The sequence below is a fragment of the Rhinolophus sinicus genome, linkage group LG04, assembly GCF_036562045.2.
Source record: "Rhinolophus sinicus isolate RSC01 linkage group LG04, ASM3656204v1, whole genome shotgun sequence".
NCBI lineage: Eukaryota > Metazoa > Chordata > Mammalia > Chiroptera > Rhinolophidae > Rhinolophus > Rhinolophus sinicus.
This window is the reverse complement of record NC_133754.1, coordinates 24,265,654-24,291,112: the sequence shown is the minus strand read 5'-3', so window position 1 is coordinate 24,291,112 and position 25,459 is coordinate 24,265,654. Positions and strand designations below refer to the sequence as shown.

Below are 25,459 nucleotides of genomic sequence, written 5' to 3'. Positions count from 1 at the left end.
GCTCTGGAGGGATACACTATGTCTGTCTTCCAAGGATGCTCACAATACAAACATCCTTGAAAAGATAGTTTGGGAAAAAACCACTCCGTACCACTCCTCGCTTGATGCGCAGAAATTCAAGACCATGGAGAATTGTCTCCCCACGCCATATTGGACAGCACAACCCTGGAGCCCACCCTATTAACTGTTGCACTCTGTCATCCTGGGCTGGATTCGCTTATCAAAGAGGCTGTCATATTTTAGCATTTTCCTGATCCTCTATCACTGTAACCAAAACTAGGTACTTAGTATATGATATTATTTTATAAAAAGGATCACATTAAGAAGCTTAGTTCATTTGTCCAAAAATCAAAAATTAAAGGATTTGGGGGGAAAAACTAGTGTCTATGAAAATGTCACCTCAGATATAGAATTTTAGAGCTGGAAGGGTCATTAATAGACAACCATGTAGTTCAACCCCGTTATTTTACAAATAAAAAACTGAAGTCTAAAGAGATTAAATAATTTGATTAAGTCACTCTTTCTGGTTTACAGTAGGTCTATAACCCAGGTCCTCCATCCACTACTGCATGCTACCTTCAGGTTGTAAGGGCTGAAAATACAGAATCTGGACTTAGAATGCCCAGTTTTGAACCCAGGTCCTACCACTTTTATCATCTCTGTAATCCTGAGCAAGCGCTCTAACCTTTCTAAAACTGTATTTTTTTCACCTATGAAATGGGGCCAATAATAGCACCTACCTCAAATATGAGCTATTGTAAGGAATTACTGAGAGTACTTTGCAGTCTTCTGGCCATGGTAAGTACTCAATCCATTTTACCTATTATTGTGTTTTTGATAAAGAATGGAACAAACATTCTCTTTTGCTGCGAGCATAATTAATGTATGCTACATAGAAGAGTGGGTAATGTCACTGAAATGAGGGATGCATATATACAAGTAATATTTGAACACTGCTAATAACCCACAGGACAGTGAGAGCAAATGTAAGATAACCAACTTCCTGGAGGTAGAAAAATACTTGAAAAGATTACTGGCTTGCCCTTAATTTCCTTATTAGTTTTGCAGATAATCAGTTGTATTACACTGTCCTAGGTCAAGTGACCGTCTTTCCTCTACCTTTATAAGAACTCAGCAAATTAGCAAAACGTAAAGCAACTAAAAGATAAAAAAACAAGCAAGAGAAATAAGAAACTAAAAAGCAACAAATGCAAAGCAATTTAAGGATTTCATTTAAAAAGTTAACCTTCAAAATCACTGCAAAACTCACTAACAACTCTATATTGAATCCTATTTCTGCATCTATGGATCCTTTGTAACCATCATGATAAATGATATTCACAATGGCGATGAAGAAAAAGTTAAATTCAGAATAGGATGGGCAAAAAACCAATTCAGTACATTTTAGTCAAATTTTGAATCCTAACCCTTAAATAGTTAACTCCTCTGGTATCTAGAAATTTAATTTATAGTAACTTCCTTACCAAAGCACTTTTATTAACTGACACTTCACTACATGTTGCTTCACATTCACTGATTTTTTTAAAACGTTACAATCTTTGATCCAGTGATTTTCAGTATACTCACATTTATTGGAATGATACTCTGAAAGCTGTTTCCCTTCATGATCAGTCCAAGGAGAGGGTACGATGACATCCTTAGTGAAAAACTAGGAGAACAGAATTAAAGTCACACAATTAGGCATAAATTCCCTTCAAAATATGAAAGAGTACTCGTGTTATTTTTAAATAACCACCAAACATATTATACACTGACTTTCTAGTTATATTTAATCATTCATTATAATGATTAATCATAAAGAAAATGTTTTTAATTTCTCCCCAACTTTTTTTTTGTGGGGGGCGGGGGACAAAAGGGATCATGAAGAAGCAAGGAATAAATGGAGACAATAAGCCAGTATGGTGTGCTGGAACTGGCTTGCACCGGGTCTCAAGATCTATTTTCAAATATTTTGTGCAAAGCCAATACTAAAAATAAAATTATATAAACTTATAATTAAATTATATTAAAAATAAAGGTATGGATACTCAAAATTATCACTTGCGAATTATGTTCCTGAGGTCAATTATCTCTTGTATCTGTGTGGGGGAACGCCTACATATAATGGTGCACCATTACACTTCTTTTCCTATTCAGTGATACCACACTAGGAACTTGAAATTGGCCATAGTTGGAATATTTACATCATGGAGAGCAGCAATCACTAAAACTCATTCTCTTCCCACAACCAGAGGGCCAACTGCTAAAGATTTACCAGCACACCGCTGGCCAGTATACTCAAATGGAGATAGAGCATTTGGTTATATGTCTATCCTCTTTCCTTCTAGATATGAAATTAAGCCTAAAACGGTATTCTTCCTTTCCCTCTCTATGGTTTGGGGGCAATTCATAACATTTCCTTTGTATTTTGCTATACGTATAACAAAGAACTACTTTCCTTGACTAAACTACCTATGAATGCATGAAGAAAAGATGTAAAAGGGAGGCGGTGGGGGTAGAGATTACGATATAGACCAAATCCCAGAAAAAGAGAAATATAAAGGACCCATAAACTTATGAAGCCACGCGTGAATTCACTCAAAATGAAAGATCTACAAATCCAAATAACAAGATAAAAATTTTAAGGTAATAAGAGTGGCACAAATTAAGTTTGTTAATAACCAGTACTGCAGATATGACAGAAAACAGTAAGTATAATAATGTAGTGAGAGGTAAAAATTGGTACAAACTCTTTTTTGGGGGGGTGGGGTGGGCAAGATGGCAAAATTTACCAAAACTGAAAATACAAAGCCTCTGACTTAGCAAGTCCATTTCAATTACACAAAGATATACGTTCAAGTGTGCTCACTGTAGCATTATTTGTGATAGAAAAACATCAAACACCACCTAAACATTTATCAGTAGGGGCTGGGTTAGGTTATGATACATTCAGTATGTGCTGATAATCAAAAAATATCTAAGAAAAATTGGGAAGCAAAAAAAGCAAGATGCAAAACAGTATGAGAATGATGATCCTATTTGGGTAAAATACTTAAAAGGACACAAGGTGTTACCTACATAAAATTAATCTAAAGTATAAATGTTGCAGTAGTTACTTTTAGGAAGTTGGATGGGGGAACAAGAGGCTTCTCCCTTTATTTTTTGTTCAGTTTGAACTTTTTTTCTTTTTACTATGTGCATGCATTTATTCTATTTTCAGATATGTACAGATATGTATACAAGTGGACACTTTGGTCAACGTTGCTCAAGCAGTAGTTTGCTGTAATCAGAAGTATCTGGATGCTGATGGTAACCACTCTTAGCACCTCCTGTAATTGCAGAAGTCAAACGTGACTTGTATTCATCTTTGTTATTGGTATATATTGAGTATTACAATTGTAATAGTTTTTTGCTTTCTTAAAATGTGCATACTTTTTTTAGAACCTCTATATATATGAAAAAATTTAATTTGTTTCTGGTACATTGACTCTAATCTTCACTCTGACTTCATTTTCTTAAGTTTTCTTCTGAATGTCCATTTAATATTGAGGATTCTGAAGAGAAAGCATCTTTTCCAAAATGTTAGGAAATGGGATAGAGTCTGAGAATATTCAACTGGGGGGAATCAAGTAATTGGATTAGAATGAAAATTTGGAATTACTAGGTAGACTAAGTAGATAATGTTTAGTGTAAAGCATATTTTTATGTAAAACTATTTTTGAAGAAACAGGCTATATCTGAAATACAAGGTAACAATACCTACACTAGAAAAATAGGTGCAGAAGGGGCTAGAAGTATCACCTGATCTCTGAACATGACACAGCTCAAGTCTTTTGGGGTGCAGAAGAGACAAGCATCACTAAGGAATACAGGTGAGTAGAGCGGGCTAGTGAGGGAAAAAGGAAAAATAAGAAATGTTGCCATGACATAAAGATTTTCTGAGGAAATAACTAGATAGATGACCCTTACTTGCGCTCTAAGAATTTAGCAAACAAAGAAGCAAAAGTAAAAAACTTAGTTCCTTATTTTTATTTCTTAAAAAACCCTGTATTTGTGATATACTTTTTTCTATCAGCAAAACATGTTATTACATGAAATACATTGTCTTAAAAATCCAAAGTATTAACAACAAAAAGCCCATTACCAATGCCAATTTAGATATCCAAGTTCTAAAAATCTTCAACTTCCTTTATATAAACTCCAACTTGAAACAGAGTTTCTGCTAATCAATATTCTGAAGGCACAAGGAAGACAAAGTGTGCTAGGCCCTGAGAATGAAAAGATGAAGGAAGCGCAATATTGGCCAAAAAGGAATTCAGTCCAGGGGAGAAAAGCACTCAACAGATCCTTCCAATAGTATATAAGTGCTATGAGAGGCGCTGAACTAGCTGCAAGACTTTGGTCTTCTGGGAGCACACAACGGGGCTCACGCAGCTGGGGACAGGTGGGCAGGTGAGGAGCCAGGGCAGTACAGGACTGGAAGGACGTCTTCCTAAAAGAGGGGACATGCATACGGAATTGACGCTTAACTGGTTTAATGATCAGCAAGTTTTAAGTTACCTCTTCAATGGCTTTTTGTCTTTTGTCTTCCACATCTTTATCCATTCTATACAAAGATAAAGAAGAAAAATAACCAGGCCATTACTTCAGCTGATTGAACATTGAAAATAACGTTTCAAAGAACTAATTTCTTTCTGTTGAAAACTGGCAAATGTTAAGCTCATTTTAAAAGAAAAATTGGAATCTTATCACAGTTCACGATAATATTTAGATATTCAGCATTGCGCTGTTAGGCTTAACTCCCTCTTTTTCATTTAGTGTGAACAGAGCACTATTTTCTTTTCAAAGACTTTCAGTGATATAATTTAAAAATTACTGTTAACAAGACAAAGAAAGTAATTTGGATAAGCTTTATCCTTTAATCACAACAAATTAAAAGTATTTCATTCCACAGAAATTTAAAAATTGTCCAAATTCATTTTCTTCAATTATAGCAAGTTTATCATAGTTGTAATTTTAGAATCAACTTACTCCAAAAGAAATTATCTTCCTTAGACAGCTAAATAAATAAGCAAAATTACTGTGAAATAAAATACCAACAATATAAAATTTGTCCAAATGATTATTTTTTTCACTTTGATACAATATGCAATTACAGTAACACAAATTTGTCAGCTGTGAGATTTAATATAAAATGTTGGGTCTCAAGTACAAGACATATACTTGCCAAGGATTCAGCAGTTAGCCTTGTAAGACCACTTCTTTAATCTGTTCCAGGAAAGAATATATGCTTTCCATTAATAAATTGGTAAGACACTTTTTTGTGTCTTAAAATTTCTTCATATATATATATATGTATATCTGTTTGTGGCTTAATAAAGCTTATATTATAATATGCACATTTCAGAAACTAAAATCAAGTGGATTTTCAAATAAGGGAATTGTGAAAAAGACTACAGTAGCAATCCCCATATCTCAGCTTGAACAACAACCATTTTGAGGATAACTCAGTTCTCTTCATCCCATCATGGACATAACCAGGTCAAAATGGCAATGCATGACATTAATAGCATATAGTATTAGTAAGCTCTGATCTAGCATTACCTCATTCAAAATCCTTTTGCTGCTTCATCAGAGGGACTTTAAGAACCTAAGATATTCAAGTAATCGCTAGAAGCCATGAAAATCCGTTTGGCTAAATACTATAGGGCCAGATCGTAGAAGGCTGTAAGAAGTCATATAGGGTACAGTATCCTGACCAGCATATCACACAACACTGGCATGATGCATACAGGTTACAGGTATGCCCTCAATAGATCCTTGGAGGGGAGAGGTGGTTCATGACTGTTCACCTCCTGTATGGACAGACTTATTTGCTTACACCAGTGTGCCTTTTGGTTATGTTTTATGTGTAGCATGGCATAAAAATGGTGGGAAGCACTGAAATAGGGAACTTGAATTAGATAGGAAGAGACATTGAAAGCCATTGCTTGCTGCTAGTAAAGAATCAATCTGTTTTAAAAGTATACTCACTATCCTTGGTAGAAGCCATAACCATTCATTGAATTACATTAGTAAATTAAGTTAAATTTAGGGTTTTTTTCCACTCTCTCCTCCTCGCCTATATTACAAATCTATCTACTGATATACACCAACATTCATAAACCCACCCAGACAATAGATCACTTATTAGTAATTACAGAAATATTGTATCACAACTTTGGTTAATGGTATTGTTGATTCTAGAGGGCAGGAATAATATCCTGTACTTCTTCAGTGTTCCTCACAGTGCCTCAGTCTCAGGAAACACCTGCTGCCTTGATAGGTAACAGTTGTCCATGGGGGAATATACTGAAGAGTAGAGGCAAAATAAAGCATACAGTTTGTGTGAAATAAAAAATTAGTATCATTTGTGACTCATTTGCTTTTAAATAATCTTTCACCTTCTCTTTCAAAGATATTATTTAGATTTATGTTAAAATCCTTTTATGCTCATTCCTCATTCTGTTCCTTTTCTACATTTTGGATGGACGTTAATTATGAATGAATGGCCATCAAGTTACCAAGCCAAGAGAAGATGAAATATAAAAGCCAGACAAATATTTGAAAGAGCACCTCAACAGGTGTACATCTTTGTGTGACTGCATTCTAAAGTTAAAGGGAAAAGGATTACCCTTTATTTTCTACTGACAACACATGTATCTTAGTACCCAAAATGAAAAGCTAGTCATACCAGTACTCAACTTTTTCAAATATAAAGAAAATCAGACTATAAAACTGACATCAACAAAAAAGTCCCTCAAACTATTAATGAAAACTGTTAGCTGTAATTTGTAATTACAGGTCATTGCAATTTTTAATCAAAAGCCAGGTCTGCTCCACCAAAGAAGTGCATGTTCTCATTGCACGAGGCATCATTAGGCAGCACAAGTTGGAGGCACACTAATCCTGGGAAACCCACACAAACACATCGACAAAGAAGTTAAGGCTGCTATGATTACTAGGCTGAATTCAAGACAATGTAATTCCGGTCCCCAAGCATCCGATGTCAAAGTTGGATGAAGTCTATAAAGCTCCCTCTGTTGCTAACGGATACCATTCCATTCAATGTGTCTTAACTTGGTAAGGGGATTTTCAGGTCTCCCTAAATGTATAATACATGGCAATGAAACAGCATTTTACTTTACCCTGCACCACCGAGAAAGAAAACAAAACAAAAATTCAATGGCAGGAGCCATAATCATGTAGAAAGGTACAAATCTCAAAATGCCCTTCCCTCTTCCAAATGCTGAGGAGACAGAGTCGTCCTAATAAGTAGCAGGGGGAGGTGGTCATCTCTAAAAGAAAAGGAATCCCACCCAGATTTGGGACTGTTAGCAGAGGAATTTTTCTGCATGTATTTTTTTGACCTCACTTCTCATTTAGGTAAGACAAAACTGTATCACAATTTTTCCTCCCTGGTATTTTTATATATAAAAATATTCAACTTCGGAATTTCCTATTTCTCTTCATGTGAGAGTATGTCATTACAACTTCGGTGCAAAGAAAGGAAAACTTACCGAGAATGACTTAAGTATAAAGCTTGACGATGAATGTCTTCTGGGTCTATTTCTACAGGATTTATTACAGCTAGTTGATCAATAGACCATCTAAATTTCCCTGGAGTCTTAACAAAAGAAAGTGAGCTTATGAGTAAAAGCAAACTAACCAATTTCAACTTAAAAAATAAAGAGAATGATTATTAATACAAACATATCTTACAGCTCATATTTTGAATTTGACTTTACCACTAGATTAAATGGCAAATGGTAATCAAATCACACTAAATCAATTGACTTGACTATTACTTTTAAAATATCCAAATCTTCCTTCTGGGTGATTTTTAAAATTGCAAATAATAGGAAAACCACAGTAAGGGTATTAACAGTACAGAAATTCTACAATTAACACTCATTAGTGATGCAATATGCCCAAATCAAAGTAAAAACCTCTTATTAGTCATCAAACGTCTTTCCTTTCAATAAGAATGAACTGAAATTAAAGTCCTGACTACAGAAGTACCTGCCAAAGCTCACAAAATAGTTGATCCTTAAAATAATTATGAATGGTAACCAGTGCTGCCTTTCTGTATTCAACTGTTCAACTAAACCAAACTCTTATCCAAATCCTAAACTGTAATTCAGAATATATTTTTGACCAATTCAAGATTAAAACCCCAAGATGCCATCCATTCTGGCTTTGAGGATTAAGTTGCAGTCATTCCATTATTAAGACTAACAGGTAATTAAGATTTAATATGATTCAGTTAAAAATGAGGTCAGGTTAATGACTCAATATAAACTGTATAACTGTAAAACTTTCCTCTCATGCATACCTGCTTCAAGTCGATATGAAAGTACGAGGTGTGATCAAAAAATAAGGTGAATATTTAAATTTTAAAAATTTAAAAAAGTAAAAGACACATTGCCATTAATCCCCCTCAAAATACTCCCTTCACCTCTAACACACTTATCCCATTGTTCTTGCCACTTTCTGACGCCGTTCTGGAAGTCCTCTTTCCTGAGTGTCTTTACTTCATTCTCCATTATGACAGTGCTCCGTATCACACATTGCTTCTGGTACAGCAATTTCCATCAAATAAAAACATTATTGTGTGTCCTCATCCACCTTATTCACCAGATCTGGCACCGTGCAACTTCTGGCTCTTCCCCAAAGTCAAAATGACCATGAAAGAAACGTTTTGGATCGATACAGGACATCGAGGCAGCCACGACAGCACAACTAAAGACACTCACGAAAGAGGACTTCCAGAACTCCTTTCAGAATGACAAGTACGATGGGAAAAGTGTGTTCAAAGCAAAGGGGAGTATTATGAGGGGGATTAATTGGCAATGTGTCTTACTGTAAATTTTTTTGTATTTAAACCTTCACCGGGGGACAGGGCTGGTAGATGAGGGTAAAGGGGATCAAATAGATGGTGATGGAAGGAGAATTGACTCTGGGTGATGAACATACCATGTGTTTTATAGATGCTATAATACAGAATTGTACACCTGTACAATTATGCAACTGATGCATACAACTGATGCAACAAATATGCAAGTGATGAAGGTTATTTCCCTAATCTCTAAAGAGCACTTTCCCTTGCATATCACCCTTGTTCTTGACTACAGTCATAGCACACATCATCTTCTTTTGTTGTGTCTATCCCATTAGAGTAAAGGTTGATTTCTTTTTGTACAATCTGCAAGCCATGAATGGTTGACAGAAACCTAAAAGAATATAAGCATTTTATGATGTGAAAATGACAAGCAATTCTAGTTTTAGTGCCCATAAATAAAACTCTCTTGGCACACATCCATGTTTACTTGTTTACATATTGCCTGTAGCTGCTTTTGTGATACGAGGCAGAGGTCAGTAGTTGTAACAGCAACCAGATGACCAGCAAAGCCTAACTGGCTCTTGACAGGAAGAGTTTGCTGACCCCTGCATTTGAGTATAAGCTTCTTGAGTTTGTGTCTAATGACCCTGATTTGTTCACGGTGTAACCTTTATGCCTAGCACTGACAAGCAGCAACATTCGAATGTTTGCTGAATAACAGGGAATAATTAGGTGACATAGCTTCTTCTCTAACATGGTAGTAGTAGATATATCATGAACTATAGTGTCTAATTACTCCCACAATTGCAGGAAGCTAACATGTTATCCATTAAATTAAAAAAAAAAGAGAAATGCTAACCAGAAATATCTTCTACGAACTTACTTTTAGCCCAACAACTATATTATAATGAACATTACAATTTAAAAAAGCACATTCCAGGTATATATTCTCCATGATAAATTTTCCCCCTTACCTTGTCAAGAAAGATATTTATATTTAAAATTATTTGTAAACACTAGTAAGAATAACTTACTGGTAATTTTGTTGATTTAAAAACAGAAGGACTGGAGAGAGTTTGTTCATGGAGATTAGAATAATCACCAGGACTTTCAAAAGGATTTAAAACAGGGATCCTTCCTGGAGTTTCCGGTGTTATTTGCATTTTTGGTTCTCTGACATCTCCCATAGCACAGAGCAAAAACTAAAAAGAAAGCAGAAGTACATACAATAAAATGACAAAGTTCCATAGACATTCCTTTTGACAAGTAAAATGAATTCAACAGACATTTCACAAAAATTATCTCAAAACCTAACACACTTGGAGTTTTATATAGTTCACAAAAAAGCATCACACACATTTTCTGAAGTGATCCTTGAAACAAACTTGAAAGCTAGAGAGGTAGGGTATTACTGATATCATTTTGCAGAATTAACAAGCCAGAGAAGTGGCTTATAAGAAGCAATCAACCAAATGTGAATGAGTTCAGGTGCGCTTTCGACGCAACTAAATGTTACAAGAGACTTATACCTGCAGTTTTAAATTCATTATATCAAGTCTCTAAACAATTTGAATATCCTTCGGATATCCCAGCAATTCCCTCTCAAGCTACAGTTACTAAACAACAATTATTTACAGCAAGCAACAAACAAGAGACGAGAAGATCTGTGCACGCGTGCCCTTCTCGCAAATTAGCCCCCGTCAAAGAAGTATGACTGATTAGCGATAGGAAATTAACCGCCGTTGGTTGCCTCTCCTCAAACATGCTCCTTTCGCTAAAACCCGCAGGGTAGAAGGCGATACTGCGTTACTCCAAGTCAAAGGAGGCTACAATTAGGAAAAAGAAGAACCCACTTCTTGGAAGGCTGAAGTGCAGCTGGCTTCTTTGGGTGAGGAGCAGTGGAGGACATTCACGCTGGTGTCACCCCCACCCTGCGCGACCATTCATTCTTGGTGTCCCTCTCTTCAGGACCTACTCCCAGGCTGCTCCCATTTACCATGAGGCGAACCAGCAGGCGGGTCCGCGACCGGGAAAAGCGAGCTTTCCAATTCGAGGAGAAAAAGCCTGGAACTACAAAGAACGTACCTAGTAGTGTGTAAAAAAAAGGGAAGCCACCCAAAGGCGACTCCAGGGCACTCCGGAGGTACCGGGACAGCAACCACGACAGGCAGACTCTTTAACTCCCCGCTTCCACGCTGATTTAGGCCAACCAGGGCACGGGGCTTGTGGGCAATTGGCCAATCGCGTCGCACCGCTGTCCGCGAACCAGCCAATCGCATGGAGGCGGCCTAGTAAATTCGAATGGAAACTCCACGCTTCACATTCCGCGCTGAGTAACGAAGCTCCAAATTCAAATCAACGCAGCCCCACGCTTGCGACGAGCGCGAGGGGCGGAGCCTGCCCGGCGTGAGCAGGGGACGCGCGGTGTGATTGCCCAGGAGAAAGGAAGGCGCTCCAGTTCCGGGTCAGGCCCTTCTCCCGCCTCCCTCGGCCTCAGCCATGGCGAGTAGTAGCGGTTCAGGGGCGGCGGCGGCGGCAGCGGCGACGAATCTGAATGCGGTGAGAGAGACCATGGACGGTGAGTGCCCGTGTGGCCCCTTTTACCTTGCGTCCTTTTCCCAGAGCCAAGGCTCCCAGACGGAGGTGAGCCCGGGAGGACTTGAGGACCACTTCCTGTCCCGAACGGCATCTTTGGAGATCCTTTCCAGGGCCGCAGGGCTGAGGGCTTCATCCTTGGAGAGTTGTCTCTTCGCTGCTGCGTAGTTTGTCGCGTGCACGGCGTTCTAGCCCCCACGTCAGCCCGACGCGCGCGGCCCACTACCCGCGCGCATCCCACGCTCCCTCCCCGCGCGCCACGCCCCTCTCCCGCCCGGTGTCCTTCCCTCGGTACCAGCCTCGAGCGCCGCGCCCACCCGGCAGAGCCCCTTCTTCCTTCGACCCGGCGCGGTGGTCCAGTGCGGGACGCCCGATCCTCTTAGTCCAGAGCGGGGTGCAAGTCTGTACCACTCTCAAGACTGTAAGCCCCGTGCGGACATTGCTGTGAGCCCTGTTTGGTCATTGTGACTTTTTTGTCCTTGGCACCCCAGTAGGCGCTTTTAAAATATTCGGTAATGAACAAGTTCGCCTCTTCATCAGAATTTCCCGTTTTGACTTGGAGCGGGTATCCCGGGGCTCCTGGTATCTGTTTTCGCCCCCCGAGGCATGCGAGTTAAAGCGTACACATTAGTAGAAGATGAAATAAATGTCTTGGAGTTAACTACCGTCTCTCTCCTCTCTGGTGCGGGTTCTCCCTTTTAGACCTCTGGTGGTGAGCTTGGACAAGCCATTTAAACGTCTTTGAGCCTGCTGCCCTTTTTTTCCCCCCTGTAAAATGAGATTACCTCCTAGGATTATAACGTGAGTAGGATGACCAGGTAAAGGTATATGGAAGGTGATCATTAAAAGATACTGTATTTTTTTGTGAGTAACAAGATGTCATCGCACTTGCAGACTTCTTTTTTTTGGTCTCCATTTTATTCTTAGCATCCACCTACGAGTATATATGAGTTTGATGGACAACGTTTGACAACGCTGGTTTCTGCATTTTCCAGAGGATACCCACACCAATCTCTATCTCTCTGAAAACATTATCTCCTGAAATTCTCACTAAGCAGTGTCAGCCTTCATGCTGCATCTGTCTCCTTCACTAGTACATCTCCTTAATGGGACTTCCGACAAGACTTCTGGCCTTTTCTGCACTAGCTGTTGATTTCCTTTTCAAAGAATTGCTTATATTATTAGAGCCTTTGCATCTCATTTTTTTATTTACCAAGTATCTGCCTTTCGTTTTTCTGAAAAATAGAATTTTGTTCTTAACACCAGATTCAGCCTATTTTCCCATCCTTGATGTATCACAGCTATGTTAGCTGTGCTTAGGTTCCTTAATTATATGGCCACAGGATGCCGTTTGAACAGAATACATACATTTTATCTGTGGTTGAACTTCTGATGTAGAAATGAGAACTGATGGTTTGTATTGGTTGCATCAAGATGATTACTAGGAGACCTTTGTGTAAAATGAAGATTATAGAGAGTGTAAGAACATGAAAAAGTGAAGAAAGACCTTTTTTTTTTTTTTTTAAATTGGAGGAGAGAAGGTGTGGATTAGAGAACACTGCCCCTCTACATACGGTTTGTTCACAAACCAGAAGGTACAAAGAAAGACCCAGGTTGACAATGGATCAACATTTGTTGAGTGCGACAGGTACTGTCATGTCCATTAGCACTCTAAACTTACATAAAATTCCTGCTATCATGCCACTCTTGGGTCCAAGACAGTCAGTCATGTCAAATGTGAAGTTGAATTATTGCTGTCAGTGAAAAACATTGAAATATTTTCTATGTTGTCTATAATGGTTGAGGTGCAAAGGGAAGAAACATTGTCACACTTGCACTGTAAATAATTGACCATACACTGAACTGAAAAAGTCCTAAATGCAGTCATTTTATAATCCCACCTTGCACCACCCTCATTCCCAGGAATAAAACTGTAGCATGCCTAAAGAGCTGGGCTCACTACTTAAATATCATTATTATTTGAAATTCTGATAATGTAGAGTTTCCCTTGTATTTAAATCTATCCATGAGAGCCAATCTCTCATGGATAGTTCAGAACTTTTTGCGTCTGACTACCCACCTTCCAAATGTAGTATTTCTCCTCATCCTCTTACTACCTCCCTCCCATCAGTATTCATCAGCTATCAGTGATTTAGTTTTTTAATGGATGTTAGTGATTTGCAAGGATTGTAGAACTCAGCTATAAATATTTGTAATTTTCTTGTGAAATGAAAGGATTTTTATTGACACTTCAGATGGAAGGAAGCAGTAGACTATGTTATTTATCTGCACTCATCAGTCTGAAAAGAACCTAATTGATCCTAGCCCTGACTTAGTATGAGGTCTATTGCATAAGACCATCTACTCTCGCTCACTCTTAGATCTTCAACATTCTCTTCCTACATTCCCTCTTTAAAATGTCAGGCTCTTTCAGCGACCTCTGTCTCTCTCCTATGTACTCAGTTGTCTCTTTTGTTTTTCAGTGTTTTGAAATTTTAGATACTCTATCAATAGCTTTGTACTTTAATTCTTATTTTCTTATATTCTAGGATTTTCCTTATGTTTTAATTTTTTACTAATAATAATTATGTTTTTGACAATTAGGATAATTACCTCTTCCTTACTAGAAGCTTCATTGTAATACTACATCAGGTACTATATCAGGTAACTACTAACTACTATAGCAGGTACTTAGCAAGAAAAAGAAATTAAGAGTCCAGAGTGTATAAGGCAGTGTCATTGAAACAAACGTATAGTCCATGTTACCACCATCAATCTAGTTGCTTTTGTGAGAAAGAAGCCTGGGAGTCAGTCTTGCTTTCTCTCACCTCCTATTCTTCATTAAGCTCTTTCAGTTCACTGATCTCAGGTTTGACCACTTGTCTTACATGCCATCTACAGTCCTTCAATAACTTAGCTAGACTCTTTATCCACGTGTTGTCTTATCCCTGTGCAAGTTCCACTCCGTATTATGCAACAAATATCTTTTAAAAATGGAAGTCTGATCTTATCACACTCCTATTTTACACCTTCTTCTAATAGCTCCCCAAAGTTCTAAAATCTTGACTAGGCCGTAGTAGATTGTTGTGTCGCCCTCATATATTATACCTATTTATCCCCTTTAATTTACATTGCTTTCACATGAGACTTTCAGATCGTTTTATTTTACCAAATTCGCCGCAGCATGGGAACTTTTGCACAGGCTGTTTTGGGGCACCCACTCTTTGCTCTTTCTCCTGACTCTGCATTAGCCAATTTGATTTCTGTTCACCCTTGAAGTTTAAGCTTCATTGTCAGTTCCTCAGATAAGCCTTCCCTAAACATTGCGTCCTTCACAACTAGGTAAGATGCCCTTGTAATTTGTTTTGGAAGTATGCTATTTTCCTTTATTTTGCTTGCCATATGGAATCAGTTATTTTAATATCTGTTAGTGTCCAGGAAAACTGGAACCATATCTATCTATTTCACAACTACATTTTCAGCACAAAATACATATAGGTACCATTGACACAGTAGACACTACAGAAATGCTTATGGATTACAGACAGTTTGTGAAGTTAGGAAGTAAAGATCAATGTGAACTGTAAAAGAATGCTTAAAGGAACACAAATATTGAAGTGGAATTATATGGAGGAAAGAGAAAAGGGAGAGGAGAAAGCATAAACAAAGGCATGAAGTTAGGAATAAGCATAGCATTTATAGATAATGGTCTACCATAAGAAAAGACTGGAGAGAATTTGTCAGGAACAATTAATGTCGACGATGATGATGTTAGAGAGTTGGAATAGGGTCAGAATATATGTTCTGTTTATAACAAACCACCCCAAACTTGTGGCAGAAAGCAACACAAATTATTTGTCTCTCACAGTTCTGGGTGTTGACCAGGCTCATCTGGGTAGTTGCACTGAGGGTATCGCATGCATTGCAGTTAGACAGTGCTCAGTCTGGAGTCATGTCAGAGCTTCCTCACTCACATAACTACTAGTTGATGCAGATTGTTAACTGGCTTTTCATTAGGGACTGTTGGCTGGAACATGTGGGTTTCCTCACTTGGAGCCTGGGTTTCAAGGGCAAGTGTCTCAAGAGAGAGCAAGAAGGAAGCTGTATTCCACTTTTTTAACCTAGCCTCAGAAGTCATGCAGTGTAACTGTTGGGAGGTGTAGTCTTCGTGAGCCCTGAGCGTACCTGTACGTTCTTGCTCTATATGCCAAGAATACAAAACCCTGGCTGCTCTTCTACCTGCTGTCTCAGGGTTGTGTTTACTGTGAGTAGTAGTGAGGGATGAGGTAACATTTACATTTACCTCCAGGTAAAGTGACAGACTTGCCAGCCACTTACTGTAAAAATAGGGATTTCCCAATCTCAGTGTTCTTCAGCTGTGAATATGGTTTGTCAATATAAGATACTACCTCACTAAGTCAAAGAAGAAAAGCTACCTGGTCATTTGAGTGGTTGATGAAAAAGCACTGATAAAATAACATTTTTTCCTGATTTTAAAGTCTTAGCAAAAGAAAACAGTACATTTTTAACGTGCTAAAGGATTGCTACATAAAACCAACATCACCCTTCATGTTAATGTTAAATGTATTCTAAATAAAATTGGAAAGACCTGCTTTCACTGCTTTAAAAAAAATTGATATGAAAACTTTAGCAAATAGAGCAGGATAAGAAAATTAAAAGAAATCAAAGAGGACACAAAACAGTTATTCGTATGTGAAATGATTAACTGACTAGAAAACAAGAGAAACATAGAGTATCAGCACTAATCGGTTGTAATGTGCAAGAGTGAGGTAGAATTCATTTATGAAAACAACCAAAACTAAAAATTAAAGATATTGATGATTCATTATCAAAATTGATGATAACTGAGCACTGGTTGAACTTTTCTGTTCCAAATGTATGAGAATGACAGGAAGTAATAGTAAAATACAATTATCAGCATATCCATGTTTAAAAACAGGAAAGGGAAGTCTCCATTGATTAGAAAGAGAGAGGTCCCCCTGAAAGAAAGGAGCAGATGGGAACCACAGCAGGGGACTGGGTATAGAACCTGACAGAAGCATGCTGCCCTGCCTGAGTGGAGCTGGGGCCAGAAGTGTGCCATCTGCCACAGCGAGAAATTGAGAAACACCATCCATGTGTTTTGTGTGTTTGGAGCCAGGATGCTTCCACAAAACCTGATCAAGAGAGTTGAGACCAGTATGATACTACCCATCCAAGAACACATCACCAATCCAGGATATCCAAGAAAAATCTCCTTTGGAAGATGAGCTTTCAGCCTAAGTCACAAAGTACCTAACTAAGGTAGATGAAAAACGAACAACTAACATGAAAAATAAAAACCAAGTAGACGTAATTGCTAACTCAATTAGCACTACCATATGCCAAACTCCATTCTAACTCTATCCTTTAATCCTCACAACAATCCTGTAAGTACTGTGATTATCCCCATTTTACAGAATGATGAAATAAAGGCACAGAGAGGTTACTTTGCCTACTAAATAATGAAAGTGGAATTTCAGCCTTAGTTGGGCTCTGGAGAACACACTCTTAAACCACTCTGTTTTTGCTGCTTGCTTATACCTGAAGAAGCAGAAATCTCAGAAATGGCTTACAGAAAGAATAGAGCCTCAAATAGATAAGGGCAGAAACAAAATAAGTAGTGGTTATATGTAAGCAATTAACTATGAAACAAGAATAAGTGATTATGGTGGGCAATTAGAAATCTTAAAATAGAGTTATTGGAATAAATTCAGCAGAGAGCATGAATAACAACATCTTGAATGCAACTGAAGAAAAAGTATTAGCATGTTGGAGTATCAGAACTGAAGAAATGAAAATGGAGAGGCCTGTCGCCTTCCAGCCAAGATAGAATAACAGGGACTGGATTAACTCTCCTACCTGGAGCAACCAACAAAATCCAGGCAAAATATGCAGAACAATGGTTTTCAAGACACTACATCAGGCAGCAAAAGACAGTGATCCCTGAAAGACAGGAAACAAATGAAGTGAGCCAGGTAGTCGTCCCAGCTTATTGCCTTCAGAGAGTTTCCAGACCACAGTGCAGTGGGAGGAGAGGAGGAATCCAGACAGAACCCAGTGGATACCGTGAATTGAGCAGAAGGATCTTAGAGTCCAAGGAGACCACAGCAGGTTGTAGGAGAGAGTACCTGAGAAGAAAGCTACACTCAGAGTTCTGAGAGCTGCAGAAGGGTCTCCCTCAAGTATTCAGCAGAGCATTGAATAGCACATGTGTGCAAGGAAAGTATCCAAAAAGCTGGGGAAAGAACCATCCAAAAGGATTAGAGGAAACAGTACACCATGCTCACACAGGACTGAGAATAGTGCCTGTATCTACCAACCAGAATGGAAAACTTCCTAATTCACAAGATACTGAGTAAAGTACTCAAAAGGGTCTTACCTCAGTGATGGGGAATAATTAGCCCTACACTTAAACAGGGTTCTGGTCCTGACTAATAAATTTTAAAAGACCCAAAGGATCAAACTGTTTGCAGATAACTACCCCATTTCAAAGCTCAAGAACATGTATAGAAATAGAAAATTACCCAGTACCCAACAAAATAAAATTCACAGTGTCTGGCATCCAATCAAAAATTAGTGGGTAGGCAAAGCAGAAACTACGACCCATGATGAGAAAAATTCAGTCAGTTGAAACAGACCCAAAATTGCCACAAGTGTTAGGATTACCTGACAAAGACTGGAACTACCCCATATGTTTGAAAGTTAAGTAGAGGTGTGGAAGATATTTATATTTTTTAAAGACTCAAAAATTGAACTTCTAAGGATGAAAATGTCAGATATGAAAAATTGGGAAAGTCCTATCTCATGAACATCATGAATAATATAAAAGTTTTTGGGAGGGCTTATATTTAAATTAATGGATGACTTAATATTAACTTGTTCATTTGTCCCAAAATAATATGTAGTTTTCACGCAATTTATATCAAAACTCAAATGGAATCTGTTTTTGGAATTGGTCAATATTTTTAAGTTCATAAAATGAAAGAGCTTTTGATAAAAAGTAACAACAGTAAATTTATGCAAAATAAATTTAATTAAAATTTTGTCTCTGACACAGGATAAGCATGCAACAAATCCATAGGTTTATGGCAAGTTATTTTGTGATAAAAGTGGCATCTAAAGGATAGATCATTCAGTAAAAAGTGTTGGGTAACTGACTTACTAATATTTCTGGAAGTTAAAGTTAGAGATTCTATTTTCCACCCAAACTGTAGGTAGTTAAACATTTAAATATTTATGGAGGGAGGGCAATAAACTTTCAAGTGCGGGAAGAGAATGCTGGTGAATAATTACATACTCTACATGTGGAATAACTATAAGCATAATGCCAAGAGAAAATGATGCAGGAAACAGTAGATAACACGTTGACCAATGACTTAGAAAATTCTGAACACACTCTGGGAAATAGCTGCCATAAAACAAAGTTTAATGTAACCAATGTATATATATCCTGTGGTTCTCAATGCTGGTGTTTGCCAAGTGAAAGACAGATACTTTTATAAACTAATAAAATGGAGTACTGTAAAAATGAAGTTAAAAAATATAAGCTTTCATTTTTATTATTAGAATCAACAAACATGGTCACTCTGTCAAATTACAAGTTTCTACATGTTTTTAAAGCCTTAAACATGTATATTCCTGACTGAGCAGTTCCACTTCTAGGAATTTGTCCTAATAAAATTAGATGCTTATCACAGTATTATTTTAATGGGGAAATGTGAGATCCACCAAACTCTTAAAATAGAGTGTTAAGTAATATATGGTGTTTCCATAAAATGGAATATTACGTGACTGACTAAATTATGTTGTAAAAAAATACTGAAAAGTGGGGAAATGTTCAGAATAATCCTGATTATGATACATAAGTTTTAGATAGACCTTAAATGAGTGGCAGGACAAAAACTAAGATGTAGAAAGCAGTTGTGTGGAGAGAGATTGAAAATTTATTTTGAAGTTTCTAGAGTTAAGTAAGGACAAAGCATTACATGCCCCTTTCCAAATGTAATAATGCTATGATAGTTCTTTGGTATTTGCAGTGTTATGTAAATTAAAACAAAAGTATTATGTGCATATTTTAAAATGGAAGATTTTGTTTTAAAATTTTCTCTTTTTTCAGTTCTGCTTGAGATTTCAAGGATTTTGAATACTGGCTTAGATATGGAGACTCTATCTATTTGTGTACGGCTTTGTGAACAAGGTATTAACCCAGAAGCTTTATCATCGGTTATTAAGGAGCTTCGCAAGGCCAGTGAAGCACTAAAGGTAAGAGATCTGAGTGTTAGTTCATTCTAAATAAAGATGCTTTTGTTTAGAAAATGATTAATGATGAAGTTACATGAAAGATACTAAACATGATTAAAGCAGCTTCTATCTCCATCAGAAGAAAATCTGAAGACCAGGAGTTTAGTAGCATATATTCAGATCGCAAAAATTGATACTCTTATGGGCTATGTTTTTCTCCCAGAAGTCTCCAACTGTGTTTAGGTAAAATTGTATCTGCCCCAAATAAGACATGCTCAAGTTTGGTACCTGTGAATATGACCTTATTTGGAAAGAGTGTACCTACAGGTGTAATCAAATTAAGACAAGATCATTATGGAATGAATGACGGATGTCCTCATAAGACAAAGGGAATTTAGGCACATTGAGAAACGGACAGTACCCTGTGAAGACACAGACACAGAGGGGAAGAGTGCCATGTGATCGTAGAGGCAGAGGTTGGAGTGATGGCTTCTGTAAGCCAAAGAAGGCCAAGGTGGTTGGCAGTCACCAGAAGCTAGGAAGACACAAGGAAGGATGCTCTGCCGGAGCCTTCAGAGAGGGGGTGGCCCTGCTGACACCTTGATTTTGGACTTCTGCCGCCAGAACTGGGAGACAATAAATTTCTGTTTTTCAAATCCATCCAGTTTGTGGTACTTGTTACAGCAGTCTTAGAAGTATGCAGATTTTCTGCTGGGAAGTGGAGTGCTGCTGTAAGAAATATCTATAAATGTAGAAGTAGCTTTGGAATTGGGCAATTAATAGAGAGTGGGAGGTTTTAGTGCCCTTGATAGAAAAAACCTAGGTGTCTTGTAGAGACTCTTGATAGAACTATGGACGTTAAAGGTGACTAGTGAGGGCTCAGAAAAAGAGGAGACTGCAGAGAAAGTTGCAGTCATCTTGGAGGATGCATATATTATGAACAGCATCTTGCTAGAAAATACGGACATTAAAGATGCTTCTGGAAAAGTCTCAGACGGAAATGAACATGGACAGTGGACGAAAGGTAGCCTTGCTATAAAGTGACAGAGCACTTGGCTGAATTGTGTTACACTGTTCGGAAGGAAAATAAAACTTGGAAGCAATGAACTTAGATATTTAGCTGAGGCAACTTCTGAAGTGTAGGAAGTACAGCCTGATTTCTCCTTGCTGCTGATAGTAAAATGTAAGGGGATTGAGAAATTGAGGAAGGAACTGGTAGCAAAAAGGAACCAGCACTTGCTTTGGAAAACTCGCAGCCTACCCAGGTAGCACACTGGCGAGTTGGCCAGGCGTGTGGTTGAGGAAGCTTTTCGTGAAGAGATTAGATGTGTGACTTCACAGGTGTAGTCAGCCATCTCAGCAAGAGACACTGCCAGCTTGGGCGCAAAATGAAGGAGGGCTGTCAGATTTCTGGGCGTCCATGGGCAGGAAAGAACTCCCTGGCTGTCGACATGAATTCATCCTTCGGAAAAGGGGAGACTTGGGAACATTTGAGATCTTGCTCCATGGTATACGCTGTCAGTTTAGCTAAGATAAACTCCTGCACAAATTCAAAACAAAACCAAAAAAAAGGGGTGGCGTGTGGAGAATGACTCAGTGGCTCAGAGACCAGGGAACTGCTGAGGGCAATTGGGCTGTGCTGTCAGCATGGGCCCAGAGGACCGCCCTTTGCAAAACTTAGCACCTTTTAATTGCTGAGCCTGGGAAGAGACAAAGTGTTCCCTTTCTTGCTTGCACACAGTCCGATTTAAAATCTCGGGTGATTTTATTTCCATGTTTATGTAGCACTAACACCATAAATACTGAAACTTCAAGTCAGTCCTGCTTAAAACTTCTGAGGACAAAGTGGCTTCTCTTAGCCTTTTTTCTTGCCAGAATAGAATGGTATAAAACTTGTAGCTTAACCATCTCCAATAAGTTCCAGCAATTTGGGTTGCTGGTTTTGTTCTTTTTAAAACTTTTTCATTATTGAAAATAACACAAAAAGGTAAGTAAAACATTTACAGAGCAAAAATTTGTCATAAGGAGAATGTCCATTCAACTCACTGCCAGCACCCTAGAAGTCCCCACATCACTGACTTCTTCCTGCTTCGCCCTCCAGTAACTACTGTCCTGATTTTTACGGTATGCTTTCTTACTAAGCATGGATCCCTAAACACTGCAGTTCAGTTTTGTAAAATTTTTGAACTTGATATAAATGGGATCTTACAGTACAATCTTTGTACTGGGTTGTTTCATTTAACATTATGTTTGTCAGGGTCATTTATGTTGTGTGTACCTATAATACATTCCTTTTCACTGTAATAATTATGTTTTATTGTACAAATATACTATAACTTATTTATCCTTTCTACTGTGAATAGATGTTAGGTTGCTTCCAGGTACGTATATTTGTATGGTAATGCCACTTGAGTGCTATAAAGGAAACAGAGGCAAATAGCCTATCTGAAAAGAGTATGGAAGAGAGACTGACAGATGCGTTTTGGCATAGCATTTTCATAGACAAAACTTAAGCTATTAGGATAGGAGATTCAGAACTACCTAAATAACTTTTTTCAGTTTTTGTTTTGTTTTGTATTTTTAAAGATTTTGTTGGGGAAGGGGAACAGGACTTTATTGGGGAACAGTGTGTACTTCCAGGACTTTTTTTTTTTTTTCCAAGTCAAGTTGTTGTCCTTTCAATTCTAGTTGTGGAGGGTGCCGTTCAGCTTCAAGTTGTCCTTTCCGTCTTAGTTGTGGAGGGCGCAGCTCAGCTCCAGGTCCAGTTGCCATTGCTAGTTGCAGGGGGCGCAGCCCACCATCCCTTGAGGGAGTTGAGGAATCAAACTGGCAACCTTGTGGTTAAGAGGACACACTCCAACCAACTGAGCCATTCGGGAGCTCAGCTGCAGCTCAGCTCAAGGTGCCGTGTTCAATCTTAGTTGCAGGGGGCGCTGCCCACCATCCCGCAGAGGAATCGAACTGGCAACCTTGTGGTTGAGAGCTCACACTCCAACCAACAACTGAGCCATCTGGGAGGCAGCGCAGCTCAAGGTGCTGTGTTCAATCTTAGTTGCAGGGGGCGGAGCCCAGCATCCCTTGCGGGACTCGAGGAATTAAACTGGCAGCCTTGTGGTTAAGAGCCCACTGGACCATGTGGGAATCGAACCAGCAGCCTTTGGAGTTAGGAGCATGGAGCTCTAACCGCCTGAGCCACCGGTCCGGCCCCACTTTTTCAGTTTTGAGTGTACTGGTTATCTCACATCCAGTGAGCCATAGTCTGATGTGAAGGCAAAATCAGTAATTAAGTTGAACAAAAATCAAAGTATTGCCCATCTGAATGGAATGATAAGCCTCATGGATAAAGCCTCTTAAAATGCATTTCTCCCTTAATCTAAAACCAGCTTACAAGTATCTTATTAAAACAAGGTAGGAGGAAATCCTGAAAAGTTTCTAGCAAAAAAGAAATATTGGTTAGAATAATGAGGAGAAGTATAATGGTTTGTGGTATAGGTGAAGCATACTAGCCATGTGTTTGTTATTCTTTGGCCCTTTTTTGTCCAGTTTATAGCATAACAGAGGTATTTTTCCATCTTAATCCCCTTTTCACACTGTAATAAAGCATGAAGAAACAGTCTGATAAAGACTGTGTGGATAAGGGCTTCTGTAGGTTAATTTTTCAAGTAGCAGTATATTTTTACACTATTATTTAAGATCAAATAAGTTTTCTACTGCTAGCCTAACAGTCAGTTCAAAAGGTAGTTTAATGTCCTGCAGAAAGTGAAAACCACTGCATTATCCTGATACAAGTGGTTTGGTACATGGGGCAGCGGGGGAGTTTGTTAATTATTGCGGTATTGACAAATTCATTTCCATAGTGTCTCTTTTTCCATGGTTTTATTATAATGAATCTTATTTTATTGTTCTAGGCTGCTGAAAATATAACAAGCTGACTTTCTGGAGAGATCCTGATGAGATGTCAAGTTTTGCAAGAGGATTTGAAGATCGCATTGTAGTCAAGACCATACAAAGAAATTACTGCATGCAGCAGTGTAGAAACACTTTCCTTTTTAAAAGAATTATAAAACCATAGCTTTATAAATCAATGAAAAGTGGCTTACAGAGAGAACTATCAGATGTGTTTACGTCACATATTTTTTAAACAGTTCTAATGCTTTGTCATTGAAATGTTCATATTTATGTATGCTTTGTTTATAGCTCTGATAGCTTTGATTTTCTAAACAGTCTTATCAGATGTGCACATCTGCTGTGTCTGGTTGAAGTATAGTGGAACCCATCAGTAGTAATGTAGTTCTGACTTGTTGACATTTCCATTATAAAGCTTAATTTTGAATTGTTAATGCAAAATAACTATGGACTTGTAGTGGGCTGCCAGTTGACAGAATTTCAGTCACTATTTCTGAATTTTGATTTAGGTTCATTATATCTATCAGAATCTTGTGTTTCTTAAGGGCACAAAAAGCATTTGTTGTAATTTGCTCTTTAACAAAGAATATTTAGTTTTTAAACATAAAGTTTGTCTGGCAGTTAATAATATGAACCAGATCAATCTTGTATTGATTGAAAATATATAAAATTTTCAGAAACTTAGATTTAAAAAGTAACAGAAGTACTTAGCTTATAGTATTATTTATCATTTGAATCATTTCAATTTAATGAGCATTAATTGAGAATGATTTTCTAGGTTTTATACTATGAAAATGGCGGCCTAAAAATAATGCATAGTGAAACATTTTCAACACACACAATTCTTTTTATTTTTATTACATAAAAATAATTTGAGTGCTTACCTAATATATCTTGAGTGGTTACCTAGAAACACAACTAGTGGTTATCTAATCACTAAATAGGAGCTCTCATTTAACAAATAAGTTACTGTTTTCTGAAGGAATAAAGATTTCCAGGCATTAAACAAAAACTAAATTATGAAATGTTTGTAATGTCTTTCTAAGATCATTTTTTGTGCATCATTTTTACCCTGCAAATTTTAATCACAATTTGATTCAAAATAAATTTTAGAAAGTTTAGGATAGTATTGATTCTATTTCTGTAACAGAATCTCAATGGAGTATTTTCCCCAAAACTAATACAAATTTAATCTGGTTTTATTTAGACTTTGCTAGCTTTCATTTAAATGATAATACAAGTATTTACTCTTTAGCAGCATTTTTTTTGTTCTTCACACATATGGAAGTGATTTTAGTGAGGCTTCATAACATTTAAATGGCAGCCTTCTGTACTGTTTTAAAAATATAGTCTTTTGACCATTTTAACTTTTTAAATGCATACGTCTTTATCTCCAGGTGCACTAGAAGGCATATTGGGAGAACTGGTTGGGAGACATTAAGAACTTGTGATAGTAAGTCATTTATTGGGTAAATAATGCAAATACTACATGTTATTTATAATATCAAAGAGAACACTTGTCAAGCTCCAAAATTGTATATACTTTTAGGCCATAAGAGTTAATAGTTTTATTATGACTTTGTAGATTAAGTTATTTATGTATGAAAGCAGGAAAATATATTGAGACGGAGATATGTTTACAGATGACTTCTTTAATACGTTACATTTCTTAAATGTAAACATATATTTTTAATGCATACTTAAGTAATATTTAAGGAAACCAAACAAAGTAATGATACAATCTCAGTGTTGTGCATGTTGTCAGTGACATAAATAAATCCATTTTGGTGGTTA

At 37.6% G+C, this 25,459-nt stretch overlaps 2 protein-coding genes across 5 annotated transcripts in view; one reads left to right on the top strand and one right to left on the bottom strand.

Moving 5' to 3' along the window:
• BORA (BORA aurora kinase A activator) overlaps window positions 1-11,926 on the bottom strand; it is a 23,974-nt gene extending 12,048 nt beyond the window's left edge. For 2 of the 4 annotated variants that reach the window (XM_019738146.2, XM_074329356.1), the window contains exons 1-5: window positions 10,735-10,958; window positions 9,916-10,083; window positions 7,560-7,666; window positions 4,561-4,606; window positions 1,588-1,669 (exon numbers count right to left, since the gene is read on the bottom strand). In XM_019738146.2, the coding sequence (XP_019593705.2) occupies window positions 1,588-1,669; window positions 4,561-4,606; window positions 7,560-7,666; window positions 9,916-10,083; window positions 10,735-10,824 (493 nt within the window). In that variant the 5' untranslated portion in view covers window positions 10,825-10,958. The other 2 variants (XM_074329358.1, XM_074329357.1) reach the window with 2 other exon arrangements.
• MZT1 (mitotic spindle organizing protein 1) lies at window positions 11,280-25,459 on the top strand. Its single transcript, XM_019738148.2, has 3 exons — window positions 11,280-11,459; window positions 19,635-19,780; window positions 23,668-25,459. Exons 1-3 carry the CDS (start codon window positions 11,381-11,383, stop codon window positions 23,689-23,691), a joined length of 249 nt encoding a protein of 82 aa, XP_019593707.2. The 5' UTR covers window positions 11,280-11,380; the 3' UTR covers window positions 23,692-25,459.

Bases quoted from the DNA above. Each gene is read 5' to 3' on its own strand.
- MZT1 (XM_019738148.2), top strand. From the start codon at position 11,381: ATGGCGAGTAGTAGCGGTTCAGGGGCGGCGGCGGCGGCAGCGGCGACG. The intron at 11,460-19,634 runs GTGAGTGCCCGT...CTCTTTTTTCAG, and splicing joins GGTGAGAGAGACCATGGACG to TTCTGCTTGAGATTTCAAGG. The intron at 19,781-23,667 runs GTAAGAGATCTG...TTATTGTTCTAG, and splicing joins AGGCCAGTGAAGCACTAAAG to GCTGCTGAAAATATAACAAG.